This window comes from Cucurbitaria berberidis (assembly GCF_010015615.1).
Source record: "Cucurbitaria berberidis CBS 394.84 unplaced genomic scaffold K460scaffold_5, whole genome shotgun sequence".
NCBI classification, from domain to species: Eukaryota; Fungi; Ascomycota; class Dothideomycetes; order Pleosporales; family Cucurbitariaceae; genus Cucurbitaria; species Cucurbitaria berberidis.
The window spans coordinates 1,674,885-1,699,618 of NW_024468939.1; the positions used below are offsets into that span (position 1 = coordinate 1,674,885).

General features: G+C 50.6%; 7 protein-coding genes across 7 annotated transcripts; 5 read left to right on the top strand and 2 right to left on the bottom strand.

Annotated features, from left to right (window-relative positions):
* The first annotated feature begins 106 nt into the window (after positions 1–106).
* K460DRAFT_369956 (uncharacterized protein) lies at positions 107–1,640 on the top strand. Its single transcript, XM_040934060.1, has one exon. The coding sequence runs from the start codon at positions 164–166 to the stop codon at positions 1,208–1,210; it is 1,047 nt and encodes a 348-aa protein (XP_040784509.1). The 5' UTR covers positions 107–163; the 3' UTR covers positions 1,211–1,640.
* Positions 1,641–1,791: 151 nt separating this feature from the next.
* On the bottom strand, positions 1,792–4,043 carry K460DRAFT_379924 (uncharacterized protein; the record flags this gene model as incomplete). The annotated part of the gene is made up of 2 exons (XM_040935205.1): positions 1,792–2,785; positions 2,848–4,043. The coding sequence occupies 2 exons, from the start codon at positions 4,041–4,043 to the stop codon at positions 1,792–1,794; spliced, it is 2,190 nt and encodes a 729-aa protein (XP_040784510.1).
* Positions 4,044–4,430: 387 nt separating this feature from the next.
* Positions 4,431–7,580, top strand: K460DRAFT_319533 (uncharacterized protein). Its single transcript, XM_040930427.1, has 2 exons — positions 4,431–4,857; positions 4,913–7,580. Exons 1-2 carry the CDS (start codon positions 4,665–4,667, stop codon positions 7,399–7,401), a joined length of 2,682 nt encoding a protein of 893 aa, XP_040784511.1. The 5' UTR covers positions 4,431–4,664; the 3' UTR covers positions 7,402–7,580.
* A 219-nt stretch (positions 7,581–7,799) lies between these two features.
* Positions 7,800–10,337, top strand: K460DRAFT_293382 (uncharacterized protein; the record flags this gene model as incomplete). Its single annotated transcript, XM_040929410.1, has 2 exons — positions 7,800–9,937; positions 9,989–10,337. 2 exons carry the CDS (start codon positions 7,800–7,802, stop codon positions 10,335–10,337), a joined length of 2,487 nt encoding a protein of 828 aa, XP_040784512.1.
* A 1,335-nt stretch (positions 10,338–11,672) lies between these two features.
* On the top strand, positions 11,673–12,299 carry K460DRAFT_409389 (uncharacterized protein; the record flags this gene model as incomplete). The annotated part of the gene is made up of 1 exon (XM_040937242.1): positions 11,673–12,299. The coding sequence occupies one exon, from the start codon at positions 11,673–11,675 to the stop codon at positions 12,297–12,299; it is 627 nt and encodes a 208-aa protein (XP_040784513.1).
* Positions 12,300–16,841: 4,542 nt separating this feature from the next.
* Positions 16,842–20,641, top strand: K460DRAFT_409390 (uncharacterized protein; the record flags this gene model as incomplete). Its single annotated transcript, XM_040937243.1, has 9 exons — positions 16,842–16,872; positions 16,923–17,049; positions 17,741–18,008; positions 18,060–18,320; positions 18,369–18,517; positions 18,548–18,905; positions 18,957–19,069; positions 19,117–19,363; positions 20,537–20,641. The coding sequence occupies 9 exons, from the start codon at positions 16,842–16,844 to the stop codon at positions 20,639–20,641; spliced, it is 1,659 nt and encodes a 552-aa protein (XP_040784514.1).
* A 1,099-nt stretch (positions 20,642–21,740) lies between these two features.
* Positions 21,741–24,083, bottom strand: K460DRAFT_388761 (uncharacterized protein; the record flags this gene model as incomplete). The annotated part of the gene is made up of 3 exons (XM_040935712.1): positions 21,741–23,434; positions 23,647–23,798; positions 23,904–24,083. The coding sequence occupies 3 exons, from the start codon at positions 24,081–24,083 to the stop codon at positions 21,760–21,762; spliced, it is 2,007 nt and encodes a 668-aa protein (XP_040784515.1). The 3' UTR covers positions 21,741–21,759.
* Positions 24,084–24,734: the final 651 nt, after the last annotated feature.

Below are 24,734 nucleotides of genomic sequence, written 5' to 3' on the forward strand. Positions count from 1 at the left end.
CGGTAGAGGAGATGTCCAGCAGTGCGTCATAGCTGCTCGCGTGCGCACGGACAACGACCTGGGATGAAACAATTTAGTCCGCTACCATGAAACTACAAACCTCAGTATCGAAGCCAATGTCTCCATTACCACCAAGTCGTTGAACCATCTCACAGCCTGCGCGATGCCACCAAAAAAGGGCAAACAAATCGCCCGAAAACCCTCCACGAATCCCATCCCAGCACCTTTTGGCCCCGCGCCCCCCGAGCTCACTGAGTTACTATCCACCTTCGACACCTCCAACGTCTACATAATCCACACCGATCCCCACCCCGCGTGGTTCAAAAAGCGCATATTTCTCGTTCCCGTCCTACTCAATCTCTCCATAACCCTCATCCTCTTATGGCGCGCCTACTACAGCGTCCCACACTACTGGGCTATCGTCCTCTCCATCCTCGGAAACAGCAATGAGACGACAATATTCTATGCGAAGGAGACATGGAGCGCGCTGATATGGAAGCTCTTAAAGCGCATGACGGGACTCACGCTGGATTGGATATTATTCCGCATCGTGGGACCCTGGCCGTGGAGCTTCTTCGCTGAACAGCCGGGCAATCCTGTGAGCTGGCGGTGGAACGTCGGGTTCAGGGATGAGGAGGTGTATGTGAGGGTGAGCCGGGGGTGGGGTGCTAAAGACCTGCTCGGTGCGGCGGAGGGCGGTTCGGGCAAAGCTGGGGAAGAGAGTCCCTTCTTCAAGACACGGATTCTGCCGGCGGTGGATGGGCAGCGGTTGAGAGAGAAGACGGGCTATCTGCTCATGGACGGGGATTTTGATCTCGATTTCTACGGCATGATTGCTGCGACGCAATTGCTGGACAAAAAGGTCTTTACCTTGGAACAGGTCAAGAAACTCGTAGTCGTCTTCGTTGGTGACGAGGAGCATGGGCAGTGGGCAGTCTGGGAGTGCTCAAAACTGGACGAAGGGTCTGAAACCGAAGCTCGGAACAAGGTTATAGAGTTCAAGGACCGATTGACAGCGATGGGCAAGGAGAACCTGTTCTTCAAGTGGGTTGAGCTCATCCAGTACGAGAGCAACGCCCCTGGCGGTTTTACACAGGACAGACAAATGGCGGCTGCGGAGAAAGCAAAGAAGCTGTTTGAGGAGCAAGGCGTCGATTGGGAGACGTTCAGCAGAGAAATAGGTGGCCTTGACGGTATGCCTGGCTTGTGAATAAGGCTGGCATTGGCGTTCCAGCAGATCATTATGACTATGATACCCAATACTGTACAGACCCATACCGTGTCGCCTGACATATAACATATTTAGCTTCTCCCAATCATTCTTCTCCTGGTCCCTATATATAGAACTCTTTCATTCGCGGATATCTCGCGATATGAGTACTCGGACCTACACTACCCAGGGGCATTACGAGTTGATCTCCATATCAAGTATGCTCGGGTAGCAAGCCGATGTATACCCGCGACGCCACAAATATGCGACGATCAGAGATTGCTCGAACGATTCAGACGTCGATATTTCGGACCGTCAGAAGCTTTTTGAGTTGGCCGAACGCTTACAATTAATGTGCTCTGACGTAGAAGATACGGTCGTCTGGTGGCCGCTCTCATCATGTTGCGTGATCCACCATGGGTTTCTACAGGTAATTCCCTTGACCCTAGTCTGTACTCCAAGATGCTACAGATACTTCCTGCATCTGCATACCTTTCAGAGCGTGGAGATTGCTACTGACTCCTATATCATCACTATCATCAGGTTCGATTACTATGTCTGTGATGCGGGGCTGTGCGACCCTAGCTCGCGTTGTAGAAATTGTACTGATCAAAGGTAGGGGCCCCAGTCTCTTCCTGTGAGAGAAAAGCCGTCGACTGCATCGGAATGTACTCGCTGAACAAATCGGCCATGTTCGCATCTGGTGCAAATCCCAGATTCTGCATGAACTGCGGTTGATTCTCCAGTTGTGGTGCACTATCCAAGGACGCGAGCTCATCGAAGAAGCTCTCTAGATCACCTGTGGGACCCGGATGGCGAGGATCTGATGATAGCGCCAAGCTGGGTGGGATAAAAAGTGAATTGAACGGCTGATCTGAAGCTATGCTTGTGTTTCGTCTAGGTGGGAGGGCGTCGGGTTGAGTTGATGCGGTGTATGCATTATCCTCTCTCACTGGCTGGTCGGTTGACTGTGTACTTGCGATGGATATATTTACAGAGTCAGGAAGTGGCAACTGTATAGCAGCGATCGGAAGGTTCGTGTGAACGGTTAGAGAAGCGTTCGCATGGACTTTATCTTTAGGACGTGAAGGCCATGTACTTCTTATGCCAATCTGTAGCCGTTGTAGACGAACTCGAGTTGTCTCGTCCAATGTTAGATGAGCAATGTGTTTGTTGATGACTGTCATGAGACATTGGATCCCTGGTGGCAAGCTTGTGTGTCCCATTCGTCCCTGAAATTGCTCTATGACCTCCAATAGCCGGCAAAGCCATAACTCGGATGGCCTTGCAACCAAAGCAGCACAATAATATGTGGTTTGGAGTAGAACAGCCGGTGGAGTGAGGGGCGTGGACGCAGTTTCGGAACATATGTAGTTCAGTTTCGATGGTAACGAAGCTCCCCAGCTCTGAAGACGACTATAGATTTCGTGGTCATGAGTTGATGAGACTGACGATTGTTCGCTGTCGACGAGTATATCAATGATGTCTAAAAGATTGCTGAAGGTGCTAAGTGCCAGGATCGGTGCCCTTGGTTGCTCTCGCAAAGATAATTGAGAATGACCGTTCCAGGGTTGCCTAAGGGAAGTCATAAGGTTAGTGTAATTTCTAGATTTAGTTCGGACTCAAGGAATACGTACCACTCCTCGAGGCCGTCCTCGTCGATCTTCCCAAGAACTTCCAAGTCATATTTCTGAAGGTATGGGCGCCGACCAAGCTGTAGCGCAAGCATGCTATCGAGTAGAAAACAGCCAGATAACACGTGTTTTTGTCTAGGGTTCGCCATAAGCTTCGTCTGACCTATTATATCTAGAATCCTTGAAGCGCAGCCGACAAGCACCCAGGCTGCATCGGGTAGGGATCGAGTCATGTTGAATATTGCCAGGTTTAAAAGTGCTTTAGTATGACTAATCTCGAAACTACCCAACTCGCTAGGCAACAAGGACCTTGCAATGTCGTACAGTTGGTCCGAAGTCTTGAAGGAAGGGTGGTTTTGATTGGTCGAGACCATGTTATCGGGGTCATGCAACGAAGCCACGGCTAGGACACTCCACAGCTCCGCATGTGCACCAGAGTTTGCCTGAATAATAAATGAAGCAAGACCATCAACGGGGTAAGCATATGACAACTTCAAGATATCATGCTTTTCGCATATCGGGAGCCAACACTGCGTGTAGGTAAAGTAGGATTCAAGTAGTCTCCAGCTATCGGGTGGCATCAAGATAGTTGTATCATCTTCCGACAGTTGCTGTGATGGTGGTATTGGTTGCTGAAATGACGGTTGGGCGAGCTTGACTTTGGCTTGCGAAACCTCACTTGATCCCAGACCGAGACCGATGTCAGGAGTAATGAGTTCCTCTGCGTCCGAGTCATCTTCTTCGCTTTGGGGCGATAGTGGATCGGACTGCTCGTGTCTTGAAGGCTCCCCTCCCGAGAGTAATTTGTCTACATCCGTGTAGAACTTGGCCTTGCGCCATCGTTTATGCAATCTGTTCGATTCCTTAGAATCACGGCTCAGAAACAGAGATGAGGCGCCTTCTTGGGCTAGCTTTTCATTTAGTGAAGTCTCGTTCTTGGGATTCTCCTGGAATAGCCAAGCAAGTGCTAACTCAAGGGTGCGGATATAGCCTGGTTGAATGCCTCTCTTCTTGGGGTTTGCCGTGTAAGTACACCTTCTCTTTGAGGTTGCGCAGGTTGAGCATGCGGGCTGCAAACCATCACACTTTTCTCGTGCAATGCGGCATTGATCGCACGCTCTTGAGACTCTGGTGCGTTTAATAGGTTTGTCCGGCGGCTGGACGGCTGATCGGCGCTTTGCCTGACCTTGCGCAGGCATGAGCCAGATAACCAACTGAATAGTACAGCCCTGTAGTAAGATTTCCAAAAGAACTAGCCATCAACCGACGGGCCGTTGCGTGAAGGTATCTCTGCCCTGCTGTACATGTGTACTCCCTATTCCATGACCAGTTAGCATTGGCCACCTTGGGAAAGTATGGTGTTGGCTCACAACATACGCTGTCCATCAGCACATTGGATATTATAGATAGCCTGGGTCGGCTTGTTGATCGAGAGACGGCAGTTGTGATATCTTGAGATGAATTAACCTCATGCGTGATGTAAAGAGAAGCCGTGGATGCGCTAGTGTTCTTAGAGAGACGCGAGGCGGGGTAATGTCTCTTCCGGCTTGGAACGCGACCCTCGCCATTCTCTCCACACCTTTCGCATCAGCTGTAGCATCCCAGCGTGATTTGTGCCATGGCATTACTTCACCTTATATTTGCCGCATATTGCAATTCCTTCCCCTACTCACCCGGCTGAGCACTCGTATTCTGATGTTTGCATGTCATCAGTCGATAACGCCCTGCGCAACGTGCACCGAGGCCACTCCACCGCACTCAGTGCTCTGATATAAGAGTGTATCACATCCTTGAAAGTTGTGGAAGCACTGGAGTTGGATATGCTTAAATTAAATGCCGATGGAATGGCATCCTCTGCAATTGGAACGAAGCGGTCCTATGCAGCTATGAGCCAGGACACGACAGCAACCAATAGCTTCTCCCATACGAGCAAGTCGCCTCGCTCAATCGACGTCACTCGGTCTGGAACTCCAAGCTCGTATGAGGGCCACAGAGTCAGTACGGAGGGTACACGTACGTTCATGACGGTAATCTATTCTCTCGATATCTGGTTACTGATGAGCAATAGCTTCAGCAGGCTCATGTGCTCAAGATACGTCTGCACTGACTTCCGTACCGAACGAATGCCGCCGCATATTCGAACCGGATGCCTCCATCGTGCTCATTGGCATGCGCGGGACTGGAAAATCTACCTTGGCTGTCATTGCCTCCATAGCATGCCGCAGACGTGTCGTAGATATCGATGATCTCTTCCAAGAAGCGACAGGTTTCTCTACCGCCAAATACCGGAAGCAGTTCGGCGCTGCCAACCACAACCTACGACAGGAGGAGCTGCTACGCTCTGCACTACAGACACACACCAAGGACGCCATCATTGTCTGCAATGGGGGCTCTTTAGAAAGAAATGGACAGGCTGTGATGCAAGACTTTGCCAAAACACATCTAGTTATCCATATTGTGCGAGATCTGCACAGCGTGCACGAGTACCTGAAGGGAGTTGAGCTCTCAAGACTCAAAGATATGCTAGCCTTTACTGCACCAATTTTAAGAGCTTGTTCCAACCACGAGTTCTACAACATCTCAGAGACGACAGTTGTTAATTTTGACGCGGTGACCGACGAACCCGCGGCGCCAGCGTTCCTTACGCTCAAGCGAGCACAACGAACTTTTCTTAAGTTTTTGTCACTCATCACATCGCGCGGAGATTCGGATGGTCCTATTGGGCCTTCAATTCCTCCGCTGGAGCCAGGATACCCACTTTCTGACGTGGCTACCGAACTACGAAAGTATACGTGTGCCGTCCAGGTACCACTGGTAGATTTATTGGCCGAAGATATCAACGTCCAAGGTTTAGAGCTTGGATGCGATGCCTTCGAAATTCTGGTTGACCCTCATCGACCCGGACCTGCGACAGACCTCGTGGATGACACGAGTAGCTGCGTATCAAAAGTACGAAGGAGTACGGTGGTTCCGATTATCTATCACGTGCTCCCCACAGACGGAAGCCGAGCTTCATACCTCGAACACGTACATCATGGTTTGAGAACGGCGCCAGAGTTCGCAACTATTGACTTATCTCTCGACCATGCAACGCTTACCAAATTAGTTGCGTCTAGAGGCATAACCAAGATAATCGGGCACCTACAGACCGACAAATCATGGGATGATCCTTTTTGGGATATAAAATATGATTATGCTATGCGCCTTGGCTGCGCCGTGGTTCGGTTCACGCGGCCCGCGAGATCTACTGACGACGATATACTCATTCAGAGCCTACGCTCTAGAATTAGCACAAACGATTCCCAGATTCCCCTGGTTTGTTACAATTCAGGGCGCTCTGGTCGTCGCTCAGTATGCTTTAACCAGCACCTAACGCCAGTTATCCCAACTTCGTCGAGAGAAAAGCCTAACATTGCAACGACAATAGAGCAGAATCACCAGACTTCCTGGCTCACTGCACGAGAAGTCACACAGGCTTTGTACACCTCATTCACTTTGGATCCTATGTCCGTCTATATTATTGGAGCAAGTCTAGAGTACAGCGTTTCACCAGCTATGCATAATGCTGCGTACAACTCATGTGGTATGCCGCATGAATTCGTTCGTGTTCAGAGTTCCTCCCTCAACAGCCTTAAAGAACTGGTGCGCAAACCCAACTTTGGCGGCTCCATTGTCATTCAGCCATTCAAGTTAGAGGTGATCTCTCTTGCAGATTCATTGAGCCAACACGCTCGAGCTATCGGTGCAGTGAATACACTTATACCCGTCCGTCATCTCAAGGGCGATGGTAGCATTCCCAGCGATCTGGAACTCTTCCAGGAACGCAACCAGGCAGGCCCGATACAGGCTCTTTATGGGGACAACACCGAGTGGATTGGTATTCGCTCGTGTGTGCGAAGAGGACTGTCTCCAGCTAATGCGGTGAGGCCAAAGACGACGGGCTTGATCATTGGCGCAGGCGGCATGGCTAGAGCAGCGGTTTACGCCTTGTTACAGCTAGGAGTCAAGAACATTGCAATCTTTAACAGGACGCTTGAGAAGGCTGAAAAGCTTATTGCTCACTTCAACCGTATTGTCTTATCGCTGAAGGCGACGACAGTTGCACTATCGGCCACCCGCCAGGATACTCCTCCTACTTTCCACATACTAAAGACGCGGGAAGACCCGTGGCCGGATACTATCCGTCTACCTACCATTATTCTCTCATGCATCCCTGCCGATCCAATAGATGACAGTCCTGCGGCACAGTTCACACTTCCAGCGCAATGGGTGAGGAGCCCGACAGGCGGCGTTGTCATGGAGATTGCGTATAAGACGCTGAACACACCGTTGATGCAGCAAGTGCGGGACGAGGGTTCTCGACTGTGGACTTACATGGACGGCTTGGATTTCTTGCCAGAGCAGGCTTTTGCTCAATTCGAGCTATTTACAGGAAAGCGAGCACCGCGGCGAGTTATGCGAGAAGAAGTGTTGCGTGCATGGAGGGATGAACAGGGCAATGCTGATCTAGAGATGGTTCAGAGGAGGCTGCAAGCTATTGATGACCAAGAACCGTAATACTGCGTGCATCGGGAAAACGGGGATATACTTGAGGTAACTCTCTTAGCAATATCTCGTCCTTTCACTATCCACTGTTTCTAGAAATGTCGCCTATTGTGCAGCCCTGCGATGATCAATTAGTGCACGTCCCCCTTTGAAAGTCACGACGCGTTCACCAAGCGACAACAATGACCATGCCTATGCGACTACCTTTGTGACGATTGCGAAAACATAGAACATCTACGCATACGCTCAACTCTACCCTCATCTCCAATTACTATGCATCATTGTAACCAACTAAGCGTGCACCAATGACTACGCGCCGGCCCCTCCAACCACTTCCCCCACCGTCAGCGAACATCATCAATACACGCTACGCACGCATCGCCACCAAGAGCGCCAATGGCATCGTCACCATGGAGGAACAGATACAGGATGATGCGGATGTAGCCTCAGTCGTATCAGGCCTCAGTTCTCTCGAAAATGACGCGGACGATTTCGAGAAACTTATGATCCAGAACGCCCGCGACGAGCGGCGGTTGAACGAAGCGCGACACGGCAGAGTCCAGGCGTTCCGCAAGGCGCGCACACATCCACGCGTCGGCTTGACTATAGAAAACCTCGAGAGGAACGATGCGCGTAATGGTGTACCACTAGGAGCAAGCGCGCACGTCAAGTTTGAGAGTCCACCCAGCAGCAGCGGCTCAGCGAAGTCAGATCCTGCGATACACGCGCCACCAGGATGGGGGAGGAAGAGCAGGTCGAACAGAAACTGGATGAGAACTATTACGTACGAGGAGGAGGAGCAGCAGCAACAACAACAACAACCGCAGACACCGGTTCTAGCCGATAATACGATCAATAGACAATACAACGACCCATACCAGCAACGCGCAGACGACGCCCACGACGCGAATGTACCACGCCGATCCGTCGAGGATAGTCCGCTATCACACAAGAGCTCTAGACACGGCACACCGCGAAACGATCGATCGGCAGATTGGGACCTCACCTTCGAGCTCAATGAAGCTTCCATGATCGCTTCGACGCCATACATACCGCGAAACACTGCACTCGACGATATACGACAGAGGGAGGCGGAGAGTTTGAGAGAGCAAGCTTCCACAGCACCCCGACCAGATAGAGTACGGAAGGGCTCACCAGAGGAGATGCGCCGGCCGCCTTCATCGTCGATCAACAACGTAGCCGAGGGCGCAATCAACACAGAACAAGCAGCGCAGTTAGCCGCTTCACCGCAGAAGCGATTACGAACACGGACGAATTCGTGGCAATCGATCGGGAAGTCGCAGCCGGTAACGGGCATTGGCAATGATAATTCACCGATTGCTTTATACAAGAGCGCTGAGACTGTACGCACAGTGGAACACAATGGGCTTGCCAACGTACAGAAAAATCCTCCAAGGCCTATAAGATCTCGAAGAGAAGACTCACAGGATCTACTTCGCCGATTAGCGAGAGTGTCGAACACACCAAGCCCAGGACGAATAGCAGCATCACGGCCTCAGACCAGCCCCGCAAAGCAGCCAAATAACTCGTCTCAGATACTGACCACTGAGACACCGCCTACACAACTGGGAAGGGAAGACAATGTAGTTGATGAAGTCCCTGTACCCAATAACCATGATGAGCCTCCTGTAATAGTTCCTAAAGTGCAGTCACAGCAGGAAGGACCGAGAGATAACCCACGAGACACCGAGAGTATACCAATACCAAACCCAGGACCACAGCCAGAGATTGAAGATATAGATGCAACACCGATGCCGGTTGCACGATCTATACTAAACCCGAAAACACCAGTCGTGACTGGCGCTTGGATAGACACACCTGGCCCGCGCATCGCACCAAGACCTCTCAGCACCTCACGATCACCCAAGAAGAACAGTTCTCGAAAGGCTAAATTGTTTGAGGAACCAGCTGTACCGAAGGCAGAAGAATCGGTAGAGGTTGTAGCATCCAAAATCACACGTCCTCAGTTGCCGAGCTCTGCACTCCAAGCTCTCGTTCAAGAAGCCAAAGCGGACGGCCACCAGCAATCCGCTGATTACGGCGATTCAACTATCAACTCCCTGGAAGATTTGATCATCCCACTATCGGAAAGCGCTGAAGGTGAATTGGATGAGGATACCCTCCAAGGCCTCCAGCTACCTACCAGCACACCCCGCAACGAAGCCGAGCGCCAGCGTCAGCAAGAACTCTTGCATCTGCATCGCATGAATGACCGCTTACGGACAGTACGGACGAGTATCCGCGATGCCAGTCGGGGAATGAAGCGCGTGGAAGACCGTGTTGAGCACGTTGAGGAAGTAGAAAATGGTGATAAAACCAAGGCTGTGTATGGCGAGTGTCCCTGCGCCGCGAATGGCGGTCATCCACTCTCGCCATGGACATGGTGTAAGTCCTTCTTTTGGCAGGACCGCTTGAAGTCTGAGCGGCAGACAAGGAACAGTTGGTGGAAGATCTGGGGGGGTCTCACAGGCTTGGGGATCTTTTTGGTGCTCTTCTTCACTTGGTGGGTCACTGAGGAGATTGCTTGGTATGTTGCTTACCCCCTGTACTATCCACTCGTTGCTAACGCAGTCGACAGTGAGATGTATTGTCACCCCAAATACGCACAATACTCACGCCACCCCTTCTCTGTTAACATGGACGCACCGCAATATCCATTTGTCATACCAACACTTGTCTATCGGAACTTCGTCAAAGCTTGGTGGCTACCGTTGTACTCATTCTTCTCTTGGATATGGACAAGTGTATTTGGGTTCGGTGAGATCTCAACGCAAACAGTGCTACAGGGAGCGCGTAGGGCAGTAAGTAGCACGACAGGGCAAAATATCTGGCGTGTGAGTAGCCACGTTGCGCAGGCCACTGAGGATATCGATTGGGATTTGAGCATGAATGATGATCAAATCATACCGAACCATGGGAGGATATGAGCCGATTCGCATACATGAAGATTTTCTCGTCGCAAAATGGTTAGGTTACTTATTGCTTTCTTGGGTCGATTCAGCGCGGTGTTTATTCGGTCACGGTTTGGGTTGGAGTTGGATATAGGGATGATTGCATTGTTATGGCTGTGCGCGTTGGATATTTGGATAAGCAGTAGGTGTATAGTATGATTTGGTTATCCCAGTAGGTGAATAGGCGGGCATGGGGACGCGAATGGACATGTTTCACTCTACCAACCCTCTCGCGTTCATTTTGTGCTGTAAGCCAACCCCTTTCGCCATGGGATAGTCTGACTGCATCGGCAGATATTGGTCGAACATGGGTGCGCCCATGTACACATTCGTTCACATGCCCTGGAAGTACGATCATGTTCTCAATGCTCTAAGGGTATGGGACCCAATAGAATCGATCCTGGGGATAATACAATTCCTTATCGTAGCAATCTCTCCCAGTCTTGAGATCGTGGAGGGCTTTCACATGCTATTAAACGCTACCCAATGGGCTACGAACCGCGAAATGAAGTGGCTTTTCTCTAGCTCGAAGAGTTCGCTTGTGACTTTCCTTCCTCTCCCCTTTTATAGCACCGTGACAGGATCTTACTTGGGGCTCTATACAATCCTCCAGTCTGGTGAGCATTTGCATTCATCCTATCTCGCGATATACCCCGCTATGCGCCGTGTGACCAGTAGAAGGGTAGGTTGGTGAGACATTGTGCGCGCGCGATCCTCGGACACGAGATCGTTCTCAAAGCATTAAATTAAAGACTCGGAAATGGCGTTATTCTACCAGTCCTGCCGGTATGGACGCAATGCCCAAGGCCACTCAGTAGGCGTTTCGGCATGTTCCAGTGGTGAGAGAGCCCGCTATTTGCCCGTTCGGGCCTGGTGTGGCGGACTTCAAACATGTCGCATCCTTGGGGGCTCATCTGAAACGCTCTGATTGGTTTCAAAGGCCGTCGCGAACCCTAGGATCCAACCATTAATAACTTTCAAGGCGCGAAACATGGGGTCGAATCGCGTGCAATGGGTCCAAATGTCTCACTGTGCCGCTGTGAGAGAGAGTTGAAAAGTGACTGTGCCCCAGACGCAAGGTCGTTCTGATGTATTTTGTTATCGTGGCACAACTCCACCAACACCTGCTGTGAGACACGAAAGCGCTGCAGCGGCACAACGTCTACCGAATCTCTTATTAGCACCGCCGCACATTGGAGCAGGAAAGGAAAATACCTCTCTCTCATTCCTAGGATTTTGACAGTCTTGACATCCTCTACCGAAATTCATATTCTCTGGGCCAGTCTATCTTCAAGACGAAACAACGACAAGATGTTCCTCAGTTTCTTTAGCTTCTTTAGCTTTCTCATCACATATGAGTTCTACAGCAGATTAGGCTTCCTCATTTCCTACACAGCCGCATCGCTGCTCGCCTTAGAGGTTCTAAGGCTAGTATATACGGATGCGAATAAGCGGGAGGTGGAAAAGATGTTGGACTCGTATACCCAGTCACGAAGCGAGTACAGTCAGAGAGAAGACACGAACAAAGTAGACATCGAAGAGTTGGCGAAGCATCCACAGACACCACCACGGGTGTGCAGACGACGAACCTCGAGTCCCGCAGTGACTCCAGAGTCGGAGAAAACATTAGTCAACGAGGCGCGAAGGAGACGAGCACAATCGTCGGCGTCGCAGCACAACCCAGCGACATCGGCCCACGCTCAGGCTCAGGTGCCAACGCCGACGCGGCGTCTGAGGAAGAGGAGTGACACCGTGACCTCGACCGGCAGCACAGAGCATAGGAAGCTGGAGAGGCGACGTCGCGAAGCTTCACCTGCTTCTTCGGCTGGGTCAAAAGCCTCGTCGCGGCATGCGAGTCCATCGTCCAGGAGAGTCAGGGACAAAGAAGCACAGCAGTTGAGCTCTTCGCTGCACAAATTGATGAGGCAGAAGGTATGAACGAAGCGATGGTCAAAGAGAGCGAGATAGAATGAGGGAGGAAGACTGCGCAGGCGTAGTCTATACCGAGTGTACTTGGATTGTGGAGGTAGCATCCTGATGCCTGCAAGTATCGGGCCCCGACCGGCCGTTGATGAGCAGGTTTCCCGGTGTCGCTGGTCGAGGGTTCGACAACGACATCTTCAATTGCGTACAGCAGGCCTCGATTTCGGTTCAAGTTTGGATAGTGCTGCTGAGCAACCAGTCACTAAGGACTTGAATCGTTCCTTATGCAGGATGCCTGGTCTCACCGAATATACCATGGGCGTCTTGTGCTTACGCGGCGCGCTAGACATGGAGACCTGATCAGTGATCAACTTTTTCTCGGGCCGTCGCAAAGTAGCTCGAGAGCACGATCAGGGTACCTGCAGGAATAGATCGCTCAGAGATCGTTATGCAGAGGTCATGACGCACAGGAGACTTGTGAAAGACTCGGTGACGAATGCGTGGCTGGCGTCGATGTTTGTCAATGTTCCTATGATAGGCGGGGATACAGATGCCGCTACAAGGCTGTGTTAAAGGTTCTCAGTTCTTCCAAGTGTAGTTTGCTAGAATATTTTCACGCGTAGACCAAATTCGAGGTTCATGCGGCACGCGGCACGCGGCACGCAGTATAGACCATATGATGTGTGTCTAGAAAAGAAGTGCATTATACGAATCACAAAACGATACGACATTGATGTCATGATACAGAAAAGAAGACTGAGTGGCTTGCCGCGCTGCCAGATTGAAGGAGAAGATCACCGCAGTTATTTAGAATCGACAACCACAACATCGCCGAATACACCAGCAGCAATGCCGCTGAAACGGCAATTGCTATTCCAAGAATAAAAGAGCTCTCTTTGTTATCCTTCACAATGCCAAGTTTGCCGTACTTTAGCAACCGCAGTTTTTTTACCTCATTCAGCCTTTGGTGAACGCGACCGCATGTCGTCACAATACACTACCCCTATCCTATTATGGGCATTGAGAATGCCCATTCTGGCTGCATTAATTCTAGCTAATTGCCCAGGTGACACAAGGTTTGGTATATAGAGAAACGCCTACGGTGAAGTGTGTTAGTCTCCCCAATTTTCTGTCACGCTCACATTGAACTATTAATATGCGCCCATTTTTCTGTGGCAAGGTGCCCGTGAAAGAGGGGCAAAGAATGAACGCGGAGAAACTCCGCAAAGTTCGGATTCAGAGTTCGTTGGGCAAAGGATGGCATGTGACTACACAATGGGTCGGAATTAGAGTTTGTTGGGTGGGTCCATGTATAGCTCCACAACGGGTCGGAATTAGACTTCGTTGGGTGGATACTCGTGTAACTCCACAACGGTTCGGATAACAGCTGGCGGATGGATACTATGTTACTGCAACTTCGAGTCAGAGCAGATCGTATCGGTTCCCGCGGCAAGAGTCGAAGACACCTGGTGCGAAGCCTGGCAGACTAATGCACGACAAGCACAAACTTCGGATAATCCTTCTAACGCTGGGTACATGGGCCGCGTGCATACGAGGCGCCGTTGGTTAGTGTTTACTGGTGTCTATAGCGTGCTTTAGCGTTGCGGCTTCACCTGCAGTCCATGGTACTGGAATCTACCTGCCTCAGAGAACTTGTAGCGGATGGTGCCGGCCGGAGAAACCGGTTCAGATGCAGCAGCAAAGATAGCCATTATTGTTTATTCCTTGGCACGGATCACGGGTTTGAACTATATTCGTCCAGAGTCGGCAATCGGCACACGTAGACGAAGGGCACGGAATGATATCATCCGGCTAGGAGATGATGTTGAATTGAGAGCAGGCTCCAGATTACATAGTCACAAGTTTTACGCGATAAGCCTTATTTGCAAGTAAGACATTTCATGTAACCCATGGGGCGGAACACTAAAGTCGAACGTTCCGCAAGAAAAGCAAAAGCTACTTGAGGAATAACGATGCCTCCTTGCACCGTATTCACTCCTTTGCGGTCTTCATAGTGAGATTTGACCTTAAAGTTGTGTAACTAACGGGTATGAATGCCGCCAATCAAAAATGCCGGAACGAGATCCTGAGTTATAGCCCAGTCATTTCGGAAAAGTGGCTTGGGCGTTATGACCCTGCTGCGCCAGGTGCCAAACGGCTGGGTTACGATAGTGAACCGCTGCAACTAATAGGTAATTCCAAGGCGAAAAATGAGCGCTCTATCACGTTAATCTCACGTTAATCTCATGTCCTGAGTTGCCGTGATTACCATGGAAAAAGGCAGGAACGAGAAGCTACCGGACTCCCTGGATGTTTCCGAACCCGATACTGAAGCCACAGTACGTTTTACGCCGTGAGATGTCATCGCTGCACAAATCAGCTACATCTATCGAGGTCTAGATCTCGCCTGTTATCGAACCCCAATTTCAAGTTCAAGGCTGGCTGCGTGTGACATCACCATGGGATTGCTGATGTCGATGTCGTACAATCTAGTCGAACTCAGGCGCCTCTGCTACGGGTTGATGTCTGATTGGCAGTTTGCAAATCCTACTGGTCGGCGAGGGGAGCATGAGAGGCCGATGATTACCCGCCTTCTCGAGAGCGGCGTATAGCTACCGTTTTTACCGCCTCGTACTCCCTGCATAGCGTATCTAGACTCAGAAAGTAAAGTTGTAGATCTTGTAGAGTTGAATCTTGCAACCCCAAAAAGTACCCGGCTTTACTTACGAATTCGTGAAACGTGCGGATGCTACCCAGGCATTGTATATAGCGGATTAGTATACCAGATTGTTACAAAAGCCTTAGTGCTGGTGGCTGTAGCTGATGAATATTGAGAAGCAGAGACTAGAGTCTGGGATCCCCGCACACGAGAATGTTATGAAGCCTTACCAATGCAGCAGGGCACAGGCGAACTGCGGCAACTGCGGCATAATGTTCGGGACAACAGCCGTGCATGGCATCCAGGAACGAATGGAGACTAGTTTCGGGGAATGAAGCTATGTATGTCTCGTTGAAGGACTTCTCGCAGGAAAAGTAACCATCAAAATCATGCGCCTCCAAAATGCACTTCATTGCTTAGCGAAAGCACCGCAGCCACAAGCTCAGGCGCGAGAACTTGTTTTGATAGGAGTTCTCGTGAAGATTTTTCAAGACAAGGTTCGTGGCCGCCTGACCAGTGAGATGATTGGTTTCATTAAAGTTTGAAGGATAGATCTGCTCTTTCAGGCCAAGTGTAAACCTCTCAATCTGATGAAGTTGTAACAGATGCTGATTTGAAGAATGTATGACTTTCTGAGAAGTCTGAGTCACCGGTTTCGCTGTTGAGCAAGCGGTCCTATAATTAATACAGACTACATCTCGTGATGAAAGTCAGGCATTGGCGCGAAGACAACTTTCTCCTTGCGTATCGGCCGTGAAGGAAAGTTTAGTCGATAGTAGAGATTATAGGGCGGCTAAGATTACCACGTAAAGCCCGTTCCTGTTCCATGAATTCGCCGAAAGTACTCTAGAATACCACGTTGGCATGCGTGTGCGCCTGCTGGTGGGGCGTTCGCTGGCGTGAGTGCGGGAGAACATGTTCCTGCCCAGTGCTCAGGCATCATCCGTTTAGGACGATAGCGGTGGCCAAAATCCGTGTAGAAGACACTGGCACACTAGGCCATACGTCACCACACCCATGCGTTTGAGCTTGAAGAATGCACCGTTGGCATGGCGGAAATCCACTGCAACGCGGCAGTACGACCAACAGGCTTTGCCTTCAAGCATCGGACCGAATCAATATTATCGTCCTGCCAGCTTCGGCCAAAGACATGCGCCTTCGTTTAGCAGACATTCCTGGGTAGCCATGCAGCCCAGTGTCCATAATTCTAGTGGGGGCATGCGGCATGAGGGTCCTGAGGGCCTCGACCATCGTTGATGGTGACGGAACAAGGAGATCTGCCGCTCGTCACAGCGCAAACATGGACGCAAAGTGACGATCAACAAGCAAGCCTCCGAAAAACCCATGTACACACAACAAAGAAGCGTGTGTGTGCATATAATCATACTGATCGAGTCGGTGGCGCACTGGCTGACGATTGAGACAAGCTTCCGACGTGGAGACAACCGGCAGAAGGAAATTCTATGACAGCCAACTATGGAGTCGTGCTGAAGTTGCACTGGGATGCGTATGCCTTTGTTGATATTTGTGGAAAGCGGCCATTGAGGCCTAGTCCGAGACCGCCGTCAGCTAAGCCGATTTCCCCGCGGTGTTTAGCTGTGGTGCGCTAAACGCTAGATCGACCTGCATCAGCCAGCTGTTGGTGTTTAGGTGGGCAACACATTTGAAACTTCGTTCAGCTGCAAGTGCTTGTCAGCAGTTCCGCATAGGAGATGGCCGAGCACTAACGGTTCCTCACGCTCACTGCTTTAGCAGCTTTAGCAGACGATATACAGAGGATATCCCCGACATGCATGGCTGATCATCCATACGGTCCTTGCGGAACAAAATCCCACGTCCACCCGTATTCGAGATAGCTCCCTTCGACGAATATTCTGCGGTGAGAGATGATCGTATTCATGCCTCCACAATCAACAAATTCGTCTCCTGGTAAATCGGCACCAGCATCAGAGTCCAGCCACTGATTGACTTCTTCGCAGGGCCGAACTATTGGTATGGCAGTAACAGCCTGCCAGACGCGTTGGAGGGTTTACCACAGGATAGCTCGAATCCACGCATGATGCGTCGTGCTTCGGAAGCTGTGGTACAAGCGGCCGGTTTTCAAAGGTACGTAAATTTCCCCTTGAGAGTATCATGAGGACGTCATCAAGGCGTACCTGAGCTCCGTGGCTCCTGCCTGGCTAGAAGTCTTTGTCGAAAGCCCGTATGGATCCCACTGGTACCGCTTGTCCGCCGCGGTCACTGCCACACCACGACACTCCTGACTCGTGTCAAGAGCCTTAGCCCTTGCACAAACATGGGGACTTTTGCCCCCGCAGTCTACAATATCGCTTGCACACGACGATACGAGTCTCTCCACCGCAAGAACGATCGGATGACTGCCAAGGAATGAACGGAAATCTTTGAATGAATGACACCCTTTTAGGAAAGGATCTGCATCAACCATCATTGGGAGTACCTCGAGACGAGCTCGTGATCTGGAATGGACAAACTACAATCCGTCGAAAACAAATCCCTTTGTCCTGTCGATGATTTGTCGCAACACCACGGGGGGTTTGGTCAAAATGGCCAATTCATTCTTAGATCCTCGGAATGCCGATCATCTTCGGGGCGGCCTTTTGAGGGCTGGCTGATGCGCGGGGTCCAAAACAACACCCATGTCGCACATTTCGGCGCGATCTCACCGATCAACGAACATCATTCAGAACCAAGCGGAAGGCGCCAGGCCAAAAGCGCAGGACCTCTTTTGTTGAACTTTATGACGATCTGGTCGGAATCTTTGCTGACGTTTCATCAGCCAGGAGGAGTCCTCTGAATGGGACGGGAGCCAAGGAGGTCAACTCCATATCGACACCTCGCAAGCGACTCTCGTGATTCGCCCACAGCCAGGCTCTGCATCTGCACTTCACAAAGCTCCGCTGGCACCCAAGCAAGGACTAGGGGGGGCCCTGGCGAACGCACGAGGGCAGCATCAATCTCCTATCTCCGGCACCTATGCTCTTCGGACTCCTCGTGGTAAAATCACATCCATAGCGTGTGAGAGCTGCAGGAAACGTAAATCCAAGGTTCGCAGTTGTCCAAAGGCCGTATGTGAATTCGACTGATATCAGGTCCAGTGTGACGGTGTTAGGCCAAAATGTAACACTTGTCAGTCCAAAAACCTCACATGTGTCTACGATGTCGCCGAGGATGGAAAGACAACCACGCAGTTGCGGGCTCATGTCCGGCGGTTGGTGAAGGAATTGGAGGAGACGAGGTCGCTCATACCGTTGTTCGTCAAGACACCCGACCGGGCTTCCGCAGTCATCTGGGCAAGCGAGGTTGAGAAGAATGGGCTCGCACACCACTCCGCCGAAGATATCAGGAAAGCACTTTCGGTGGGGACTCTCCAAACCCTACTGTAAACACCCTCTGACAAAGCTCAGGATCCGTCAGAGGCATTATCCGCCCTGCCAGATGGCGAATCCTTTGGTACTCCGAGCAGCGAGCATTTTGCAGGCTCAGCACAAAATATGGGCGCCTCTTCCTATGACGGATCTTCGCGCGGCGAGAGGCAAGTCGAATGTAACGCGACGTGAGGACAATTGGCTGACTAGCATTCAAGTCGAGAACAGAGCCAATCCGCATTGAGTTACCCGCCCGAAAACGCAGTCGACGGTATCGCACCAATAAACCCAACACCCTTGGCTCTCGATGCCACGACAAATGCTCTGCACAAGTTCGGTTTCGATTGCGCGTATTATCGGCGGACAAAACAGGAGTTGCTTTCAAGTGGCTGGGATCAGGCGCAAATATTCGGAAGATCTGAGATAGATGTGGATACACTGCTGCTAGGGTTTTTAGATCCTCAGGACACACAACCGGTCTCGACATGGTGTTCAAGGACAGTAAACAAGCTCCTTCCGGCGTCACCTCTTGCAGTCAGACTTGCGTCCACCTGGCTGCTGACCAAGATGGTGCGGGTAAGTTGAAAAGGTCGGCGACTAGGTTTGCGGTGACTGACATTCCCCTAGTACCTTGTTTGGCCCAGTGTAGAGAACTTGAATGCGAATCCAGAGTGGCTAATGCCGCCGGTCGGCAAGCCGGAATCTTTGCCATTCGACATACTCATTCATCTCATTCCTTGGTATGTTCCGTATATTTCTCTTGAATTATGCTGCTAACAACGCCTAGGCCTCAAGTACGTCGGTTGCTTTACCAAAATCCCCAGGAATATCCAGTCGGAGGACTAGTGGGTCTCATTGGAATAACATGGCCATATGCGGATGATGCGTGCCATTATTGGGATATCGAGGCAGGACATACGCGCTTGACGCCTCTGTTTGAGAGCACCGTGGCCGACCTGAATAACTGGACCATCGACCCGAAGATTCTTGATCTGATGCCTCAACTTGAAGGCCATATTCCAGTCAAGCCAGTGGTATGAAGAATTCTGGCAATTCCGGTTTGCGTTTTCTTTGCGGAGTTTGGATCAAAATGGCTTGTCGCATCTCTTTACTGAGCTCCTGGTATCCTGCATGTTTCCCTATATAAGGTATCTAATTTTACACGGGCTTTGGTGGCCGCGAGAAAATGGTACGGGGGCTTTTGTGCCGCATTTCTGATGGCGCTCAAAGTGCGAGCGACGGCTAGTTGTGCGCTGGGCATAGGAGATTAGATGGAGACGAAAAATGGGAGGAATAAAACTTATTCGAGATCGAGCTTCTGAGAAGACGACCAAAGAAAAGGCGCGCCAGCTAAGAGCGATCAGGCTGTATATACTACGTGGGTTATTGGGTTCCGCGGGAATAGGCTGGTTCCTGCACTCCACTTCGGCGGTCACACCTGTGGCTCGTGTAGCTCCTCTGTACCCACATGTCGAGGTTATCGTGGTGCCAAGCTTCTGTGTCGGAAGGAGCGTTCCGGACCGGCGATCGGTCAACTTTCCTGGGCGACATTGATATTGAAGCGTCAACCACCCTGCATCCTGGACCAAAATGGGCGAGCCGCACGATGAAAACAGCTAATCTCGTAATTGAATAGAGAACTTGAGCGCGGCTGTAGCGCCTAGCTGTCGCATGCCGGGTATGCTCTGAGCACAAGCTGCCAGCTGCATGGTATTCAGGGTTGCAAAGGGGAGCGAAGGATGAAATAAGTTTGCGCGTGGGTGGTGTCGGTCATCTCCTGAATCAGGCAACGTGCTCTGGCGGAAAAACTCAGCCTTGTGAATTGGCTTGTCCTAAGGATTCACTTGGCAAGCTGTGTAGAATATCGTGGTTTGGTGATCAGGAAGGATCTGCAAAGGTCGTGTTTAAACGTAGAATCGATATGAGAGCAGTGATTCATGGGTATCCCAGTCACTGAAACATGCGTTGGAATGAGATAATGGTTTTGCGAGCATGCTATCGAGTCCGCGGAATGAAACACGAAGACCAGCATTGACTTCTTCGGACTTAGCATCCTTCCACTCCCGTCCTATACACATCCTAAACCTAATCCCCCAGGCCCCAGCCACCATCCGACCACAGCATGCACCCCATGCTTGTGCAGCTATGATGAGCAAATTTTGACCAATCTGTATCTCTCATATGGTTTTCTGCTGACTTCAGCCCAGACCATGGATGCCATCAGCGAATCCGGAATGTTGGATCTAATCACCGATTCCGAACTGTTGAAACCCTATGGTACTACCTCGCCTTCTAGACAGTTCAATCTATAGAAGGACGTGGGCAGCTTCTTGTCCAAAAACGACACATTCGTCAACTTTCGCGCGAAGAGAATCTCCAGTACTAAGTGTTCATTGATAGCAAGTATTACCTAGGTAAGATGTTGCCCTTTTCTTTATAAAGCAGTGAAGCTCATGAATGAAATGGCTTCGCGAAAATTTTCTTTTATTAGAGTAGCGGGTCTGAGGTCTGCGGTCTTACCATAGCTGTGGAGAATTCTCGTTACTCGGGCGGACTTCGCATTGAACCTTCTTTGAGGCTACCCTGCTTCTAGGAGTCGTTATCTTAGTACGCGAGGTAGGGTTACTGTTTGTTGGACTACATCTGGTTAACGAATCCCGGAAATACGAGGTTGAGTCATTATACAACAGGCCACTTGACGCATGTTGGCTGAACCTTGTCCCCGTTCTGCGGCTGTACGTTGCGCAAGGGGTTATTTTCTCCGGGTGTCCGGTCGGTAGTCCTGCCAATATTAGCTTCTATATGCTCGAAAGGTACTTGGTACCCATGTACAGGTATTGACTAGTGGATCAATCTTCCCGAATCCTTCGTATGGTATTACCCCGCGAGCGCGAACGCTTCGGAACACTTACCGAACTAGTTTCGAGGGCTTCACGTAGGTTGCATGAAACTTGTTGAACCTGCGTCATACTCGAGATCGTCCTCGAGATCTCCTCGGCTAAACGGCTCGGAACGCGCCAGGGCGATACTATTGACTGGTAAAGGCCCACGCACACAACCTAGCTTTGATGAGGATTTGACATGTTCAACATGGCGTCATTGACTTCTAAGGTGTCGTATAGACACTGAAACTTCGGTATGACATTCATCAGATTTTAGTTTTACCAGAATACCAGAATACCAAAATACTAACAGGGGGTACTGCTGCAAAGTGCGGAGCCCACTTCTAACGCCGAATGGCGGCCTTCTATGATAGGCGCCGTATGCGAAAGGACCCAAAGTCTCCACCTCTGCGACACGGTTGTAAAGAAGGGCCGAAAGCAGACGGATCGGCGAACAGTCTTCACAAGTCCTCTACTTGAAAAGAAAGGTCGTGAAAGAGTCGGCCATCGTGAAAAGCAATTCCAGCCCTGCGTCTTTTCCCGCGAACTCAGAATATGGCCTCAGCTCTCACAAAACTATCCCCTACTCTACTGCCTACGAGATGCCCGCAATCTCTCCGAGAATCCTCACACTCCACATCCGCAGCCTCACTTTCGCCCACTAGATCTTCAATCTTAATAATCCATTCGCTCCGCTCCGGACCGTTAATCCCGACAAGTCCATGGCCTGATCGTGATTTATCAGCCTTCAAGTGATACGTGATCTTGCTCCCAATTTGACCCATAAATCCGCCAATATCTTTCTCAAGTCGAAGAATGCCCTCGGGATCATACACGCGCACAGTCATATATGTGTTCTTCCTTGCAGCGATAATACGCGACTGGGCAGCAAGGCGCGATCGCATTGGGATAAACGCTTCCTGCGCGAAAGTACCCACCGACGTCGGAGAGTCAATCGCGGAGTCTGCGCGTGCATTCGATGGAGTAATGTACGTGGAGAAACCATGCATCTTTGGCGAAAGTGAACTGCTGTTGTCGAGCACGGTCGAGAAGCCATTCGAGCTCGAGATCCGCTGTGGTTTTTGGAGCAGGGCGGTATCCGTGGGGAGTAAGGCCGTGGCGAGCGGTTTGCACAGGGATTGAATCAGACCTTGCGGGTCATGAGGGATGCGGATCCGACGGAGGGAGGGGAATGCACCGTCTTTGATACTTCCTGCTAGAAGGAAGGTAGCAAGACAGGATATTGGGTCTGAATTGGTGAAGGGAAAGGACGGCAAAACTGTCGAATCTGGTGAGGATGGTGATAATATAGCTGGGACGGGACAAGCCTGGGAGCGGATTTCCCAGTGGAGGCATTGTAATGACCTTGATTTAAAACCGGGCACCGGGATCTGTGACGGGAGGCCAGGCGCTTGGTGCTGAACCAAGGAGAAATGCTCCAGGTTTTCGAGGTCAGTAGATAAGACATATGATACCGTGACCAAACTGCGTACTTTTAGATCAACGAGTGTTAGCTTCTTGATAGATACGGTTAGCTGAGAAGAAGCGAATCGTTGGAGGCCTTTGTCGTTGATTCCAGGAAGGTTCTCAAGCCGCAAGGTCTCCAAGTTTAGCGGCAAGGCGTACAAGGCCAAATTAGAGAATGAAACAAGTCCCGATATCGAAAGATGGCGCAATAGCGGGAGCTGTCGAAACGTCCCAATAATCGCACGATAGTTTAAAGAAGCATAAGCCTGACCCTGATCCTGGTGTAGGACCAACGTGGACAGCAACGGCTGTCTAACATTAAGTTCGAGAAAGCGTTCGGTCGGGTCACAGGCAGCATGATAGTATTCACCCAACTTTTCGTCTTCCTCTTCACTGGACTCGGCGACTTTTTCCTCTAGCAACCATACCCGCTCTTTCAGCATCGATCTCGTCGAGAGCGCATGTGATAGTCGATCGAACGAGTGGGCGAACGGTACGTGGAAACCAACTACGCGTTCTAAATACGGACACGCCATGATTAGAGACGCTACTAAGTTCACAATCTCCTCGCGCTCGATGCTAGCACTTTGGTATAGTGTTTGAAAGTCCGACAGATGCAATTCGCGCACACATCGTGCGAGTGCAAGGCGCTCACGGAGCGTTCTTCGCAGGAGTTTGAGTCTACCGGTGCCTTCAATCTTGAGTTTGGGCAGTCTAGCATGCTCTTCGTTGGTAGGAACTACGACCTTGCTATACCTGCCAGATGTGTTATTTAATGCTCGTGCTAACCAACAGATAGTATAACTTGGGTGAGATTTGGGAATTTGCCAGTAACACAGGTAAATTACATGCCAAACGAAAGATTGGTAGTTCGACTTGCGTATCATGCTTCACGGAGCCCATGACATGCATGGCTAGTGTAACTGAGATAGACGAAGGCAACTCCAGAGTGAAGACATGTCACTCACATTTGCGCAGTCGCGGCTTTGTCCCACATGCGACTGGTGAGCGACAGACTGTAGAGGTCTTTCAAGTAGCACGATGAACATGCCCGATCGTGATCAAGATGGATCTGCTCCAATTGTGCAACAATGCAGTCGTACACTTCTCGGGGTAGTCTCTTAAAAATATGCGCGGGAAATTGATAGTGAGGCCTTGATCGCCTCCATGTGGAAGTCTTTCTGTGCCGCTCAAGTTCCCATGGCGTCTTCGTCAGATGAGGCACATCCCAGTCTAGATGCGGCATGTTGTAAGACCAGCTTGGTAAAGGAGGCCTGTTCGTTTGGGCAGGTCTTGTGTTTTGCGCAGCGGCTTCTAAAATCGTGGCCGACCTTGGTCTGGTCGAATTTCGTGCCTTGATCTCATCTGCGGTGTGCGGTCGCGATTGTTCAGGTCTACATAACATGGTCAATGAACAATCCAACTGCTACTTACGACGCTACGTCTTCGTGGTGTCGTTTCCTCAACGTCCCTTAAGTAACATACCCAATGCTAGTGATAGTTTAAGGAACAAGTGAGGTTTTATTCAACTGACTTACAAGTTGACCAAGTAGCGTTCAGAATCGTCTTTGCGACGGGTTAGTAGGCGTAACATACTTGAAAAAGACGGACTAATATCGCGACGACTGAACAGAAGAGCTCAAAAGAGAGCTCCGCGAAACGGAGATGACCAAGCTCTGGTGTTGTACTCAGGTTACGGTGACATAGAAGCGAGATAAGCCAAGTGCAACAGCGTTAGGCGGAGTGGTGATACACGCGGGATGCTCAGTTTTTGGACCTTGGGAGGACATCCCCTCGGACGGGTAGATTATCCAGAATGCTGGGTCGATCTCAATATAGTCGCGCACGGTTTACCATCCACTGGTCGTGCTGACAGGATATCGAGTGGCGCATGCTGGAGAGCTGAAAATCTACAGAGAAGAATCCGCGAATCAATCACGGAAGACTCTAAAAGCCATAGACAAATTATTGCAGTAACAATATACTAGCTTGGGGATTCTGCCCAGGTGAGAGGTCCACGAGTCGAAAGCTGTCCCAGAACGGTATAGATTATCAT